This window comes from Lutjanus erythropterus, chromosome 1 (assembly GCF_056507025.1).
Source record: "Lutjanus erythropterus isolate fLutEry1 chromosome 1, fLutEry1.hap2, whole genome shotgun sequence".
In the NCBI taxonomy this organism is placed as follows: domain Eukaryota; kingdom Metazoa; phylum Chordata; class Actinopteri; order Lutjaniformes; family Lutjanidae; genus Lutjanus; species Lutjanus erythropterus.
The window spans coordinates 49,206,879-49,222,597 of record NC_139317.1 but is presented as its reverse complement, the minus strand read 5'-3'; the positions used below and the strand labels follow the sequence as shown (position 1 = coordinate 49,222,597).

At 39.1% G+C, this 15,719-nt stretch overlaps 1 protein-coding gene across 1 annotated transcript in view; it reads left to right on the top strand.

Moving 5' to 3' along the window:
* Positions 1-14,255, top strand: part of plekho2 (pleckstrin homology domain containing, family O member 2) — a 30,762-nt gene extending 16,507 nt beyond the window's left edge. Inside the window, exons 4-7 of the mRNA XM_084722954.1 lie at positions 10,340-10,444; positions 11,113-11,211; positions 11,999-12,313; positions 12,415-14,255. Coding sequence (XP_084579080.1) covers positions 10,340-10,444; positions 11,113-11,211; positions 11,999-12,313; positions 12,415-13,770 — 1,875 coding nt within the window. The 3' untranslated portion in view covers positions 13,771-14,255. The remainder of the gene's footprint in view (positions 1-10,339; positions 10,445-11,112; positions 11,212-11,998; positions 12,314-12,414) is intronic.
* The last annotated feature ends 1,464 nt before the right edge of the window (positions 14,256-15,719 follow it).

Sequence of the window (15,719 nt, the reverse complement as noted above, 5' to 3'; positions counted from 1 at the left end):
GGGTGCAAAGTGTGCAAAGTAAACTTTATGACCAATGGAAGTTGAAATGAAGGTTTAAAATTTTATTTCATGATTTTATTTTATATTTGTTTTCTTCTTTTTCCTGCTTTTGTAATAAGTGATTTGAATTCTGTTTAAACACACTGAAACACCAATGTTGTTATTTTTGGGTCTTATCCTGAGTATAGAGTTTTATGTACTGTTTATTTGCACTTAATTATTGTTGGTTTATTTCATAACCATATGTGAATTGAAAGCAGTGTACAGAAGGTTTATGGGATTTTCTGATTGAATAGATGAGTTATTTAAATTCAAATCATTATGACATTTTCTAGTAAATTGTTACCTCCAAAATGATTTTTTTTTTAAACTTGATCACAAAAAAGTAATAGGATGTGTACAAAATCAGATTTCTAAAAAAATTAATTGGAAGTGAGGAATTTTAGTCATGTGGTTTTTTAACAAGTCTGTGGAGAGATCCTTCATTCATTCATTCAGCTCTTTAATACTTTAAAGCTTGAAGTTAGCAAAATGAATGATTACTGATCATTTAGGTTGTGACTGACAGCATGTTATATAATCCAAGGGGTGGAACTGGCCAAGGTGATAAAATGAGTAAAAATCACAGTATTCTTTACCTTGATATTGTGACAGTATTACCTAGTACTACCTATTAATCTAGAGAGATTTTTTTGATGATTACTGAGTATTATGACTAATTGGGTAAAATCAAATAATAGAATAGTGATAACAGTCTGGTAAGTTCAGAAAATTCCATCACTTTACTGTTCAACCTTAAAAAACAGCCATATCATGCCATAACTATATCCAGAATCTATCAAGATATCTATATCTACATCTATATAATATTGATATGTTGATTGCTCAGCCCTGGTTTGACCACACGGGTTTTAGCAAAACACTCTGACAGACACTTTAGAGACTTGCTGGTGAACACAGTGAAGCATTTTAGCAGCTAAAGGCAACTATTTTTTTCAGTAGTTTTTGGAGACCAAACCATAGCTAAGAGGAAGAGTGAATATTAGACTTGCATTCATTAGGGAACAGAAACATGATTCCAAATGAATACTAATGTTGTTTCATGTCTGCTGAGTGTGTGAAAAGACATGTTTTCTAACACATTCACCATAACAGCTTAAAAGGTGATATGTTGGTGTTGTATTTACAGCTTGTTTCTGTCGCAGCCAAGTGGCTCAAAGTCAATGAATGCAGCTTTAGCATTTATTTTTACCACAGGTTCAGTTGTCAGTATCTTGTCAGGTGTTTATATGTCTCTATGTCTATCTGTCAATAGATTTTTTGAAATGATAGCATTGCAGCTGTGAAAGTTGCAGTCATGAAACTTATCAAAAATATCAAGATATCAAGAAAATGTAGATACTTGATATTGGAAATGCTTTCAATACTCATTTTGTGCAGTATCGGTACTCCAGTACTGCCGCAAGAAGAACCCACAAAGTGATTGCTGGATTTGTCTATACCTGCTGTCATGTTATAGCCTTCAGTGTTTCCCTTATAGTTTATTTGGGAGGGCGCCCCGCCCCCACCAACAGACACCCCCGCCCTGCCAACAGGACCCCCACCCAGAAATTGAAGTTGTAGATTTTTAAAAAAAAATTCCATTATTTAATTTTTATTTTAATCAAAAGGGCCTATAACAGGTGTTTTTTTTAATCAAATAATTTGATTTCAGATTTCAGAGTCGAATGCGTTGCTATCGTTTCATTACATTTATTACAATGCATTTCTCTTCTCCTCTGTGACGGGCGGGTCTCCCCCCCTCGCTCCTCTCTCACAGCACACACCCATGAACCGGTACAAACACACCCACCCACACTCAGAGAGCGGAGGAGAGAGAGTTTCCGACCATTACGGTAAAAAACAACAACAAAGAAACAAAAATTGTAAATGGAGGTTCCCCAACTTCGCTCCGCCAAGCAAAAATATTGGCGTGTTTAAATGAGCCGTACGTGGCGAGGCGGGTACCTATGGAACTATATTGGGGCCAAAAGTTTTGTACTTGAAAAAATAAAATTTGAAACTGAAAATTCAAGTTTTGATCTTGAATTCTGAAAAATACATCAATGTATTCAAAGTAAAAAAAAGTGTACAAAACATTTTTCAGGTTAAATATAATTATGATTCACTCTGGTAATTCTTTTGAATAAATTATTTATTTTCATTTTTCGCTTTCATATATTTCAATATTTGAGATCCTATTTTTTTTAGATTCAAATCTAAAGTACTGTTTCAATTTTTTTTTTTCAGTTTCAGATCATTCTTTTTTAGTTTCAGAGCTTTTCTTTTCAGTTTCAGAATTTGGCCCGGATTTCGCGTGGGGGGCGTGGCATCAACTGAGAAGGGTGTGGAATCATGACAGACAGCTTAACAAAAAGGCTAGGGACCTTCCCCTATCACGTTGCCTTCAGGGAATGTAGGAACTAAAACAATTCAACTCAACACTTTGGGCCCTATCTTGCGCGAGGCGCAATGGATTTAATTTATTCAAGGCGTGTTCAAATCCACCTTTGCCATCTTGTGTCAGGGGCGGGAGTGATATTTCGCCTTGCCTTGCCCTTTGCGCCGCCAGAGCAAAGTGGGATACACCTATCAGATGTGCCCAAGTGCCCTCATTAATTCACAGGCGAGTTTAGGCCGAACATGCAGTAAACCAATCAGAAAGTCAGCTCTCATGAACTTTTAAGAGGGAGGTGCGCCAGCATCATTAACTCTGCTGGCTGAGGAGCGGGGAGAGAGATGGTGGAATAGAGAGGGGAGGCGAACAGATCCAGTCCAGCCACGAAGCTTCCTGGTTCCGCTGGCCCACCTGAGCCAGGTGGAGGAGCAGATACGCGGCTGCTCGTGCTCCTCCTACTTCTCCTCTCCCACCTAATCCTCATCTCCTCCTCCCATCCTCGCTCCTCTGACCCGCTGCGAAATTGAAATTGCCGTTTTCGGAGATGGGAGATGTGAAAGCTGTTTAAGACAGTACTGACAACCAATTGCAGAAGCGGAACCCTCTTCAGCTCTGGCTCTGCAAAATTCCTCCCCCTGTTAATGTCGCCATGACTAGACCCAAACACACATGATCCAGCCCTCCCACTGAAGCACACAGTAAAAAGCTGCAGACGGGTCACCACCGTCAGTCTGGCTTTGATCCAGCATGGCTGTCAGACTGTAGATACTCTGCATGGCTGTACAAGACTGAACTTGGTGAGTGAATTGATTAATGAAGATGGATGGATGGATGGATGTGTAATGTTCCTGTAGTGTAATTATGCACCAGTTGGACCACGACGTACTGAACAGCAACATGGCTTTATTAACGGAGCCTCATCTAGACAGGGGTGTGCGCTGTCTCACTGACTAACAGTGTATCCGCACTTCCAACAGGTGGCGTAGTTTGACTGTAAAACATTCAATGCACTCAATATTCCTCTGAATATCACAGGATGGATGGATGGATGGATGGATGGATGGCATGGCGCCAAGATTTTAATTTTGGGTGGGCCACGGTAACTTCGGTTGGGCCTTTTAATTGCAAAAGTTAACACCGTTTCCAACTGGTAATCTCACTTTAACAAAAATCACTGGTATCATACTGTGGATGGTGACGAGCACTTCCAGCTGATTATGACACTTTTAAAATCTTTTAAACAGTTTCAGTCTGCAGTTTATATTTATTTCAAATGGCACAGGATATCTCCTTATCTATGTTTTCACTATGGATCAAGTAGATCAGTATATCAATTCATTAAGAAAACTGTCATTTTATTCATTTTCATGCATTTTCATTTGATCTGGCTGGATTACTCTTTAAATTGATTGTAAGGAGAGGGAGAAACGAAGCGACCAGAATAATGGGTGAGCTACAATGACTTTTAACAGGAGAGAGAGCGCGGTGCGATTCGCTGTTCATTCTAAACTTAACTATCTGTGCTGTGAAGGTAATTTGAAGACAATCAAGTCAGGCAGCAATATTCAGCTTTATCACCTGTATTGTCTACATTTTATAGACGTTCTAGTTTTGATGAAAAATGCATCTGCAGGTATGAAATAAGACAATGATAAGAGCTGTTTCTCAATACCAAGTACGCCAAGTTCAGACTTATGGACTTGGCAGTTCGGACTTAGCAAGTTCGTCTTGAGAGTACAGTCTCTCGAGGACAGGAGGATACAGGACGATCATTCTGCTATTGGGACAGTAGCGTACTTGATGATGTCACCATCTCAGCTCGTCTCAGCTTACCCACTTCCAGTTATTTTCACCATTAATGTATATTTGAAATAAAACAAAATATGATATAAAACACAACCCTGTATCTTTTGGTTGAAATGTGCAGAAAACGAATTATATCTTGTTTTACTACTACAGAGATATCAGAGCCAGCAGCCAATTTCAAAAGGTCATGCCGGGATAAGGCTCTTTTTAGCGGGGTAACATGAATGCTAACAGCCCAGTCATCTTGCTAGCTGGCGAGGTATGCTGGCTGTCCCGTTAGCAGGACAACACATCTCTGAACACTTCGGAGCAAATTTTAAACTACGCACTATCATGATGAATCGACCACACATTTTAAGTTTTAATGTCTACATTCTTGCATAAAATAATCTTAAAATTACATTCCGTGATACTAAAACAGTAGTATTTTGACACTTGTAACTTAAAGTTGTGGGTCTTCTCCTCTGCCATTGTTGCTACGAAATGCATTCTGGAATACGTGGCTGCCTCAAGTCCACACAAGTCACCACCCGATACATCCTCGATAAAATGGGCGGGGCAAGAACACATCCGGGTATTTGACTGTACTTGGCAAGATGTGGACTTTTGAATCGGAACAGTACTTGGAACTGATGACGTTTCTCAAGTACAGAAGAACACAAGTACAGAGAAGAATGCATATTGAGAAAGGGCTCTTCCTCAGTACACCGGTCATCTCTTCTGCTGAACAACCACTATATTGTGACATGTATGCGCAAGCATAACATATCTGGTGTGACGAATTATGCCCCATTGTGATTGGTCCAGACCTCACATGTGATAATAGCTGAATAAATTTTGTTTTTTTGTCAAATGGAAACTTTTTTGTCTTAAGGGTGTATTAAAACACTGATTTTAATAATTAAAAATAAAAGTTCAGAAAATAAATGTTCTCCCAGTCATTTAAGGTGGGCCAGTTGTAGAAGTGGGTGGGCCCAGGCCCGTTAGGCCATAACGCTCACCCATAACGCTGCGCCTCATGGATAGATGCATAAATAAATAAATGAATGAATGAATGAATAAAAAGTGTTTCATTGCTAAAATAAAAAAAATGTGAACACAAATCAGTGTTAACTGTTTATTCAGGTCCAAATGCTCTGTAATCATGGTAAGGGGTTCCTTTGATGAGAGGGTCCTGCACTCATTCCAGCCCAGGCACCCCCCCTCCCAATACAAAAAAGCTAGGGGAAACACTGGCCTTGTTTTATTTATCTTTTAATAAAACTCTGTAACATTTTATGCCCTCAATGCTGAGTCTGTTTTCCCTGTGGTATTGAAAATGGTATGGAATAACAATATTTTTTAAGGTATTGTATCAAGATTAGAAATTGTAGTGTCAACACTAGATCCGACCAATGTGCCCATCAAGTTCTCATGTAAAAATTTAGTAATTTTTGTCTTTGGGGGCTATATGAGGGAAACATGTTAAGATATTATACCAGTATATTTTTATATATGGAAAAGCCTTTATTTTTATTTGCTGAGCTAAATGAAAAAACATCCCCGCTCATATCCATGTGACCTACATATTCCCTCATCACACAAAACCTAAACAACAACAAACACCAATATTTAAACCATCACACACATTGAAAATCCCTTTAAATTCATTCATGGCTCCTACAATATTATATTTAGAAAGGACTTCCATAAGTGTGAAATAAATCTGATAACACAAATTTTTAGAAAATAGTAGAACATTATGGACACACTAAAACCTTAGATAGGTTGGAAAATAAAATGTAAGAATAAATAAATAAAAAATATGGCATTACATTTGAAATGTGAAAACTGCCATCTTGTGACACAAAATTGACTTTTTGGCCATAAATTCTCCCTGAGATGTAAATATCTCGGTGACTCTGTGGTTAAATGTCTTTGACAGGTTTATATAAAGTACCTACTTTAGGGTGTGTTGACTACTTTTCTACACAAAACAGCACTATTCAAAAGTTTGTAAAAGACCAACACCATGCATTCAGCTTCTATCGTCTCCAGTGGGGCAATGTAACTAAGTACATTTACTTGAGTACTGTACTTGTGTAGAATTTCTAATTACATCCATTTTATTCTTATTCATAGTTCTACTTAATTTTTTACTCCACTACATTTGCCTGACAGGTACAGTTACTAGTTACTGACAGGGAGCATTTTACTGCATAGTGGTTACTTTTACTTTTCATACTGATAATAGCTGATAATACTCACATACTTTTACTCAGTGTGGTTTTAGCGTTTTTAACTGAAGTAAAGGGGCCTGAGTTCCACTGCCACTATGTTCTCCACAGAGAGTTTATCATCTTCCTCTGATTGTTGTTGCTTTATGATGTTGGTCTCTTCAGGTCCAGGTTTTTTAACTCCAAGCTTCTCTTCTAATGTTCTCCTTTCAGAACACCTGATTTATAGTTACTTCTCTGAATTTTATGTTTTCTGGCAGCTGGTACTCTAAACTCCTCCAACTATCAACACATCTCACTCTGCTGTATTAACTGTCAGATGTAGCTCTCTGCTGTCACGCAGACGTTGACTGTGTGTATATCATGCTGTGTGCAGGCAATGTGCACCCAACCAAGCTCCTTCTCTTGTATTGAGAGGAACAAACTGTGCGTACAACTCCTTATAAGTAAAACATTTTTAACAACACATTTTGTTGCAGCTTGTACATTTTACTCACTTATGACACAATTTTATCCTTGCCCATGTAAAAGAAAATACAGAGTAAACATTTCTAAGTAAGTCTTATTCACTGAAGTTCTAGGACAGGGGTATTCAGTTAAAATTCAAAGAGGTCCAGTTAGAGAAAATTTCCTAAAGCAAAGGTCCGGAATATCATAATGTCTAACTTTCTTGAGTGGGCCGAACCAGTAAAATTTAAGTATAATCTATTGTTTATTCTGCCGATTAATCGAGTAATCAGAGAACAAATATTGCGTGTTCTGCATTTTTTTCTATTACATTACTTTTGCTTTATTTAAGAACAATGGAAATATACAAAAGAGAAGCTAAGACAGGTCTATTAAATGAACAACTATAAATTGCTAAAGTAAAAATACTCGGCAAAGTAACTTTACTTTTAATGTAGATTTACTTTTACTGTTTTCACTTTACTTTTTACTTTTTTTTTCCAAGTACAAAGGTAGAAGTAAAGGTAGTAATGTCTGCAGAAACCACAAACAGAAGAGTGAACTCACTCTTTTAACTGAAACAGTCACCAGAATATTTTGTTAACATGTTATAATATCACAACATTTTTCTTCTGGAGCAGGACAGACGCTCCCAGACCCCCAGAGGACAGGGAACTGGTTTACTAACATGCCACCTCTTTCTCCTCTTATGAGTTTGCAGGTCTGTATTTAGTCATCAAAAAATAACAATAAGAATACCATTAAAGTACAACAACAGCAATAAAAATGTTGATTTTTCAAAAAAGGAAACAATAACATGCACAATTTTTAAATTGTAATTAAGTAAAAACACTAATACCACAATGTAAAAATACCTAAATAAAGAATGTGAGTATTTTTTACATCACAGCAGGCAGCTTCTCTGCAGTTGGTCTGTGTGTTTCCTGATCAGCTAAACCAGCGCCGGAAAGACTAGAAAAGTTGCGCCAGTTAAAATAGAAGCGTCCCGTCAAAATTTAAAATCTATTAATAATTTATTGGTTATAGGTCTGGGTCCGTATAGGACGGCGTGTGGGTCCGGACTCGGACCGCGGTCCGCCATTTGGGGACCCCTGTTCTAGGATGTGGGGAGAGGTGGGGCAACACCCTAGTGACCAGCTGCCATGTGTGATCCCATCAGAGGATCATCTCCATTAATATTTTTAATTACATTAAATGACAGTGTACAATGTTAAAGGGGTTACTGGTTAAGGTTAGGTTGACAAACCCACAAAATCCACAGATACTCTCAGAAAACACTCTAAAAACCCATCTGTTAGGCAGCAAACAGCAGACAGGCAGTTAGAAAGACAGCGATGACTTAAGTGGAGATCATCCTGCCAACTTGAATGGCCGCCATGACAGGGAGGGAAGAACGGGGGAGGGAGAGGGGTCTGTATGCGCATATGACAATGTGAACCATTCATTGTATTAGTGTTGTGTGTGTGTGTGGGGTGGGCAGGGTGGGGGTCTGGGTTGAATGAGAGAGAGCGAGAAAGAGGTATACAGTTGTACATACTATTTCGCAAACATGCAGCATTGCAGTATTGCTCACTTGTGCATGTGTGTTACTTTCTCCCTGAGTATGTGTGCAGTGCACAGTCTCAGGGGTGAGTCAAACAGCAGTTCTCAACATCTTCCTCAGCTTGAGCTCTGTCTGCCCATACTGTAGGTCTGTAGATATCAACATTAAATTGTAATGGACATTGAGAGTGTAAAAGTAAGATGCAAAAAAAAAATTCAGTAATCTTGTCAGACAAGAAACTTAAGGGAACATATTTTACACACAGGTTCCAATGGTTGCCAGTGGTGTCACATTATACCACTGATCTACAGGTGGTGGTAATGTGCCAAGATAGTATGCGGCAGTGCTGCCAAAGCAGGGGAGAAGAAGGCCAATGCCTGCCTGTCAAATTTTGTTTTAGTGGGTGTATGTGAATGTGTACAGTGACAGTTTCTTTCACATATTACTATGATTACAACTACACATTATTTTTATTGACAGCCCTGTGGAAGCTAAGGCCAAACCAGTTGTTTTGGTATCCGTTGTCTGTTTTATTTTTGAATGAGAGAAGTGAAAAAGGGAATGCCACTAAAAATGTTGAGCAAGTTGAAATAATATTATTCAGCATTGTAAAACAATTGGCTTTTTAAAATTCAGAGTTTCTGAAAGTGTTTTAGGGTAGGTTTCTGCTCTCTTGTGGCTGCTCAGTGTGAATGAATTGAGTGGATCTGACCAGGATGTGAACAGCTTCTTGGCTGCCTCTTGGTTTCTCCAGGGTAACCCTCTTCAGCTCTGGCTCTGCATGGCTGAATGATGCCAAAAACACACACAAAAAAGATTTTCTTATAGCAGCACAGCAGCAGAATGTGTCTGACAACCAACAACCTGTGGCTGCTTAGTTAAAAATACTTTTAAGTTATACTCATGTATTTAAGATGCTCAGAAATGTTCAGGTTAAATTTAAGACTTAAACTGAGTGTCAGAGAGGATTTTTTTCATTTATTTATTTAATTACTAAAGCACTTACAATGACTAAAACAGACATGACTCACCAGCAGACAGAGACAACAATAAACACAAAAAAGCAAAACAAACGAACAAGAAAGAAAAAGGAGGAAGTAGTTAAGTAATACTATATAACCCATTTGAAAAGAAAGAGAAAAAAGAATTCCCAACAGTAAATATATGTTCGTGTTTTATATGTATTGGGTGTCTTTTGTAAGGCTTTTATGTCTCATACTATGATTTACTCATGAAAGTGGTCACTTTAACATGGTCTGAGAGAAAACTAGACTTATGTTTTTCCTCTTGGCTCTGTTTTCAGGATTTTAAAAAATCTAGTTTCTAGCATGAGACTTTGTTCCAATCACAGGTTGGTAAGATAGTTGATTGTTCTGTCTTATTCCAAAACGGTTGGTATTTAATGACCTAAGAATAAAACTCAACAGTCAACTATTCTTCCAGAATCACTCAGTGCATCTTTTAGTATGATTGTAGCTAATTAATGTTGGCCAAACAACAAGAGAGATTTTTTTTGGTAATACACTCTCTACATCTGTATAATGATGCTCAGCTGAAGATGTTTTCCCCTGATGATGTGTCCTTGTAATGGCCCATAAATAAACTTTATTTGCTCCACTCTAATTTCAGTTTTGGCCTCAGATCTTACAGAAAATTGTCTGTACTCAAAGTGTATCCTAAAAGAAACAATTTAAGATATTTAATTTTTCTAATGTAAAAGACAAACACGTTGGATTTGAAAAAAAATACCATATTGTAATTTCTCTAACTACTGTATGTTTTACCTTTGATCATCAACTTTATTCTTAAAATAACTGTTATGTATTATCATTTGACATGAGTCATTTCTTTGCTTCATTTGACTGACAGGTCCATGATGTGAAGTTCCAAGTTCAGACAGCTGAGGAGAAGGAGGCTTGGATTAAAGCTCTGAGTGATGGCATCAATCGAGCAAAGAACAAAGTCTTTGATGAGGTAAGCATCTGTGTAATCCCAACACAGAATCAATCACATGTCTCTTTATGTCAGTCAGTGACATCCTCACCTCATAGTTTTTATGGTAAAGGCATAGTTCATCGAGAAAGGCAAATCCAGCTGTTATCTACGCGTCCTCACACCGATTGAAGGTTGGGTTTAGTTTTTTAGTCCACTAAACGCTGCTGAAGTTTCACAGGAACACAGCATTGCAGAATCTCCCAAACAATGAAAGTGAATGGTGACCAGTTTTCAAAGGTAAAAAACAATAGAAAAATGCCTCCACACTGCTGATCTGGTGTAATTCAAGTCTCCTAAATCCCCAACATGCCAAGTTGGCTAAAATTATTTATTATTATGCTAGATGAGCAGTATGGAGACCTTTTACATATATATATATTTTTTGTTTTTTTGCTTCATTTTAAAACTGGTCACCATTCACTCCCATTATTTGGGAGATTCTGCAATGCTGTGTTTCGTGTGAAACTTCAGCATTGTTTTATGGAAAACTAAACCTGACTTTCAATCAGCACAAGGGTGAGTAGATAATGACTGAAATTTCCTTTTGGGATGAACTATGCCTTTAAGTATGTTATACATATTAAGTTAGTAAAAGACTCAAATGGATTTAGTGGAAAAGTGAATGAACAAGCTTAATGTTTTCACAGGTGAGGATTGATGACAGCAGTAATTTAGAGCATGTTACCCGAACAAGGCCCAAAGGGAACCGTAACCGACGTCCACCGACCAGGATACACATGAAAGAGGTTTGTGTGTGTGAATGTAAGACTCCATTCATCTGTGTGTGTTACAGGCACTACAGGAAGTTGGCCTTGATTTGATTCTCAGCTCTGTGTAAAGTTTTTTTGTTCTTCTTACATCTGGATGGGTTTCTAAAAATAATCACACATAATCACGCAGGTATGAATGAGTGAATAAGTTGTCCTGGATACACATATGTTGTCCTGAGCTGAAATAAGATTTCAGACTGAAGCAGCTCATCACTTGTACTCTGTACTTGTACCCAGCAGCCAGTTAAGAAGAGTGAGAAGTCAGCTGTCGATGGTTGTATAAAACAGAGAAGTCAAAAAATGGAATTACTGCATTACCGTTGTTTGTCTCCACCAACCAGTCGTTACAGTTTACATCAATGTCTGTCCAGACTAATATAATTTCTGTAGTAAAGACTGTGAAGAACTTTAATATGGAACTTATCACTATATTGACCTGTAACTTTAAAGGTATTTAATAAAATGTATGTGTAAAAGTGTATTTTTTGGCAAAGTTCTCACTGTATTTTTTATAATTTTTTGTGCATAATTTCCAGTGAGAAACAAGCTGTCTTCACTGAGAGATTACTTTTACAGAGGAGTACAGAGGACTGATAGAGAGTTGAACATTATGATGTTACAGTGAAGTTGAAATTTTACCTTTCAGTCTGTATTGTAACCAGCCTTTGTGTTTGTATAAGATGTTTTGTTTGACAGTTTATGGTATATTAGCTTTTAACTGAATTAAATGTCTTATCTGTGTTGTATCTTTTTTGCTCTGTAGGTAGCTGGTATGTCATCTGATGGTATCCTACGTTTGGATCTTGATCTTGAGAATGCCCTGATGCCTAATGGAACCCATAATGCCAGTGTTGATGGTACTGAGGCCCCAAAAGAGACTAACCAAGTCTCAAAACTTCCATCCAATGCCAGTGAAGCTACAGAGAAACATTCAGGGCCAAATACTGACAAGGAGGCTCAGACTGAACCAGAAGTCAGTCCCCAGAAAAAGGTGATCAAACCTCCGATGCCTCCAACCAAAGAGGCTAAACCCAGTGCAACACCTGAGGAAGAACCTGATGATGGCCTAATGAAAGAGGTCTGTATAATGCTATTAAACCTTGTTTTTATTACAGTGCAGAAATACTTGCATGTTTTTCTGTTTAGATAACGTGCCCTATGAAACTTGATTTTTTTAAGGTCCTGAAGCCACCTATGCCTCCATCTAAAGAAGCCAAACCCTGTGTTTCATCTGTTGAGGAAGCTACAGAGAAGGGCAAAGCTGAGAAGATGTCTGAAAGGAGTCCTGATGCCAGGAAAAAGACAGGTCCACCACCTACCCCTCCTAACAAACCCAGCTCAAGCAGTTCCATGAGCAACCTTACAGAGGCCTCACAGTCCAGGCCAAATACCCACCCTCCTACCCCTCCATCCAAAGAGAAGAAACCCTCCCATCAGGCTGTTGAGCCAGATCAAGAGGAACAAGGCACAACTGATGAGAAGAAGGGGAAAGAAGACCATAAAAAGGAAGCAAAAGAAATAAAAGAAGCAGTGGAAACAAATGAGGCAGAGCAGTCAGATTCCAAAAAATCTTTACCTAATGCCAGAGATGATGAACCTGAGAGTTCCAATGCACAAGTACAGATTTCTGAAGAAGAATCAGAGGAGGTCATAAGCAAGTCATCTGACAGTGAGTCACAAGCACCCACAGCGCCACCCAGAAAGAGCCCTAGTCCTCTTACAATCCCTGAGAGAAAGCATGAGGAACTGGTTCAGCCTGACAAGCAAAACACAAACGACAAAACAACTATAACACATCCTACTGAGGGACAGGACCCCACTGCATTACTGCAGACAGCCTCAGACACCTCAGCCAGTGGTGTCCCCTCAGTAGTTGTCTCTCTGAATGAGCCAGCCACTGAGAACCTCAGTCCACTGCTCTATCAGTTGCATGTGGAGGAGAAAAAGAAGGAGGAGGAGAAATCTGTAGACAGCGGTCAGCACTCAGACAATGACAGTGAAGGTTCTGGGAGTGAAGACACATTGGCAGCGTCCACAGCTGCATTGAGAGGAAGCCATGCTGGTCTGGATGTGTTGGATGCCAGCGAAGATGACGTTCAGATCTCTGTCGATTTAAGGCCAAGACAGTCTGCAACCAAGTCTCAGGTTAGATCAAAGGTATCTCCCTGTCGGCGCTCAGAGCCTACTCCTGCTCTCAAACCTTCAACCAAGGCCAGGTCAGCCTCCAGTGGAGATCTGCTGTCTGACTCTTCAGTCTGTGTTCAGGTGAGACAGCATACAAAAGCTCCAGATGGAAATGATGAGGCTTCTGGTGACGATGTCATGAAACTTGAGGCTGAAGTGGCTCTGGAGATGGAAAAGACAAGCGAGCTTCTGAGCAGAGTGTCCCAGTCCCACAGAGGAGGTGACGGGGAGGGCGCGCCTGAGGATCTGCTTGCCAAGGCTATGGAAAAGCTGGAGAAGGCTGAACATGTTCTCAGGGAGGTCAAGAAACTGAAACCTGCAAAGAACTCAAGCATCAGGAAGAGCTGGTGAACATCAGTCACAGGAGATGGACTTAAAATTGACCATTCGCTAAACCCTTGTCCTGAACAGTGATTACCCATTCTGAGCTTAGCAATGTTAAATAAGCACAGCAGGCATGTCAGGGTTTGGATTTCTTCACATGCTGTACTGCAGAGCTGTTCACCTTCAATAGCACCAGGTCCAAATAGAAAAGCCACTGGAGGTTTAAGGGCAACAGAGAATGCTTTGTCAGGTTAATGGATACATTGCACAGCCGCTAATCTTAGTTGTGGCTGGCAAAATGAATAATTAGCTGTCACGTCCTTTAGAATTGGCGATTTTCACAGTCAACATTGAGTCTCTTTCACATTGAGAGACATTTTGAAGATTGTTGTGATTAAACAGTCTATGGATTAAATGTCTCACTAGAGATGTCTCCAAAACCATATTTTAGGCTTTGAAGCTTCAGAAGTAAGCAAATATTCAAAGCTTTGGTAGCGCATCATATTTTTATAGTACACTTTTCACAGTGCAGTTAAAAAGTGTTTGCTTTGGATTAATGACAAAATTTCTGGCTCTCTCTCAAACACACAGATATGCTGGTTACAATGGATCACTGCATCATGGCATCAGGGCCCTCTCGTCCTCTCTGACCCACTGACAGCCTCTGTGTCTCTGCCCGTGCTGCCGGTGTGTTGTCAGTCTGTGTCCAGATCTGGCTGAAACTGCTTCTCTCTGTCAGAGAGGTGGTGGTCCAAGAGACAGGGGAGGCAGTGGGATAGACACAAGGCCAGAGCAGCGTGTCTTGCTTGTGCTGAAGCTGCGCCTGCAGCACCTGTTGTTTAGCTGTCTATTACCATGGCAACGAACAAAGCTTAAAGTCATTCGGTACATCACATACATGCCAGCCTTACCTGCATGCAGCCTCTTGTGGGCTATAGAAAAGTTTAGAAGGGCCATTTCTGGTCCGCAGGCCGCTGGCTGAACAGACTTACATTATGGCTTGTATGAGGCTGTTGTTGTTATAGAGTTGAAGTAACTAGCATCTTAGTTAGATTACTAGTAGTAACTTAGTGTTACTCTAAGGCAGTGTTTCCCAAACTTTATTTTTGGGGAAATACATTTTTAAAAATGACAAACCATCACAACCCAAGTAATCACCCTGTATTATCTTAATGCTTTATTTAAAACATATACACATGTTAAAACATGTAAAAAAGAGAAATTAATTCATTTAGGCTGAGATAACAGGCCATCTCATTTTTATTTCCTCTTAACATAGGACATTTTAGTCTACTTCATAAATGAGAAAAATAAGTGTATTTAGTCAGAATTAACAGGCTCACTCATCAATAAAATAATAGACACATTTTAAGAGCTTTATAAAAATTGTAGAGATTAACCTTAAATTTTCAGAATTTATTCCATAGACTTTTATTTATTTGGGGACCCAAATAAAATCTCCTGTGATCCACCTGTTGGTCCTGACCCAGTCTTTAGGAATGACCACTCTAAGGCATTTCAAATAGCCTATCATTAATTAACCACATTAGCTTGTGAGGCTACAAATTATAAAATTCCACATTCATGGCTAACAAATCCAATATGTACTATTGTACTGACTGGCCCTGGATTCACCCCAGAGGAGGTGCTGGAGGGTTGTGTGGTCATGTAGACAGAAAACTGAAACAATGAAACAATCAGAAAATAAGGTTTTCTTTCACATTATTCACTCTAGTTCACATGGACCACCACTCCGCTCTCTAACCCTTACCCTCCCCTCAAACTGAAAGAAAGCTTCTTGGTGTTGCTATTTTGCAGCATAGACTGTTTAACTGATGCTGATATTGAAGCTTGGTACATGAAATAACCCAGGCGAGGACACAACAAGGAATCGTTTGGTCCATGAACTGTGCCTGGACAGCGCCCAGTTTCAAATGTACTGACTGACTGTTGAGCAGTCTGATCAGCTTTTTACA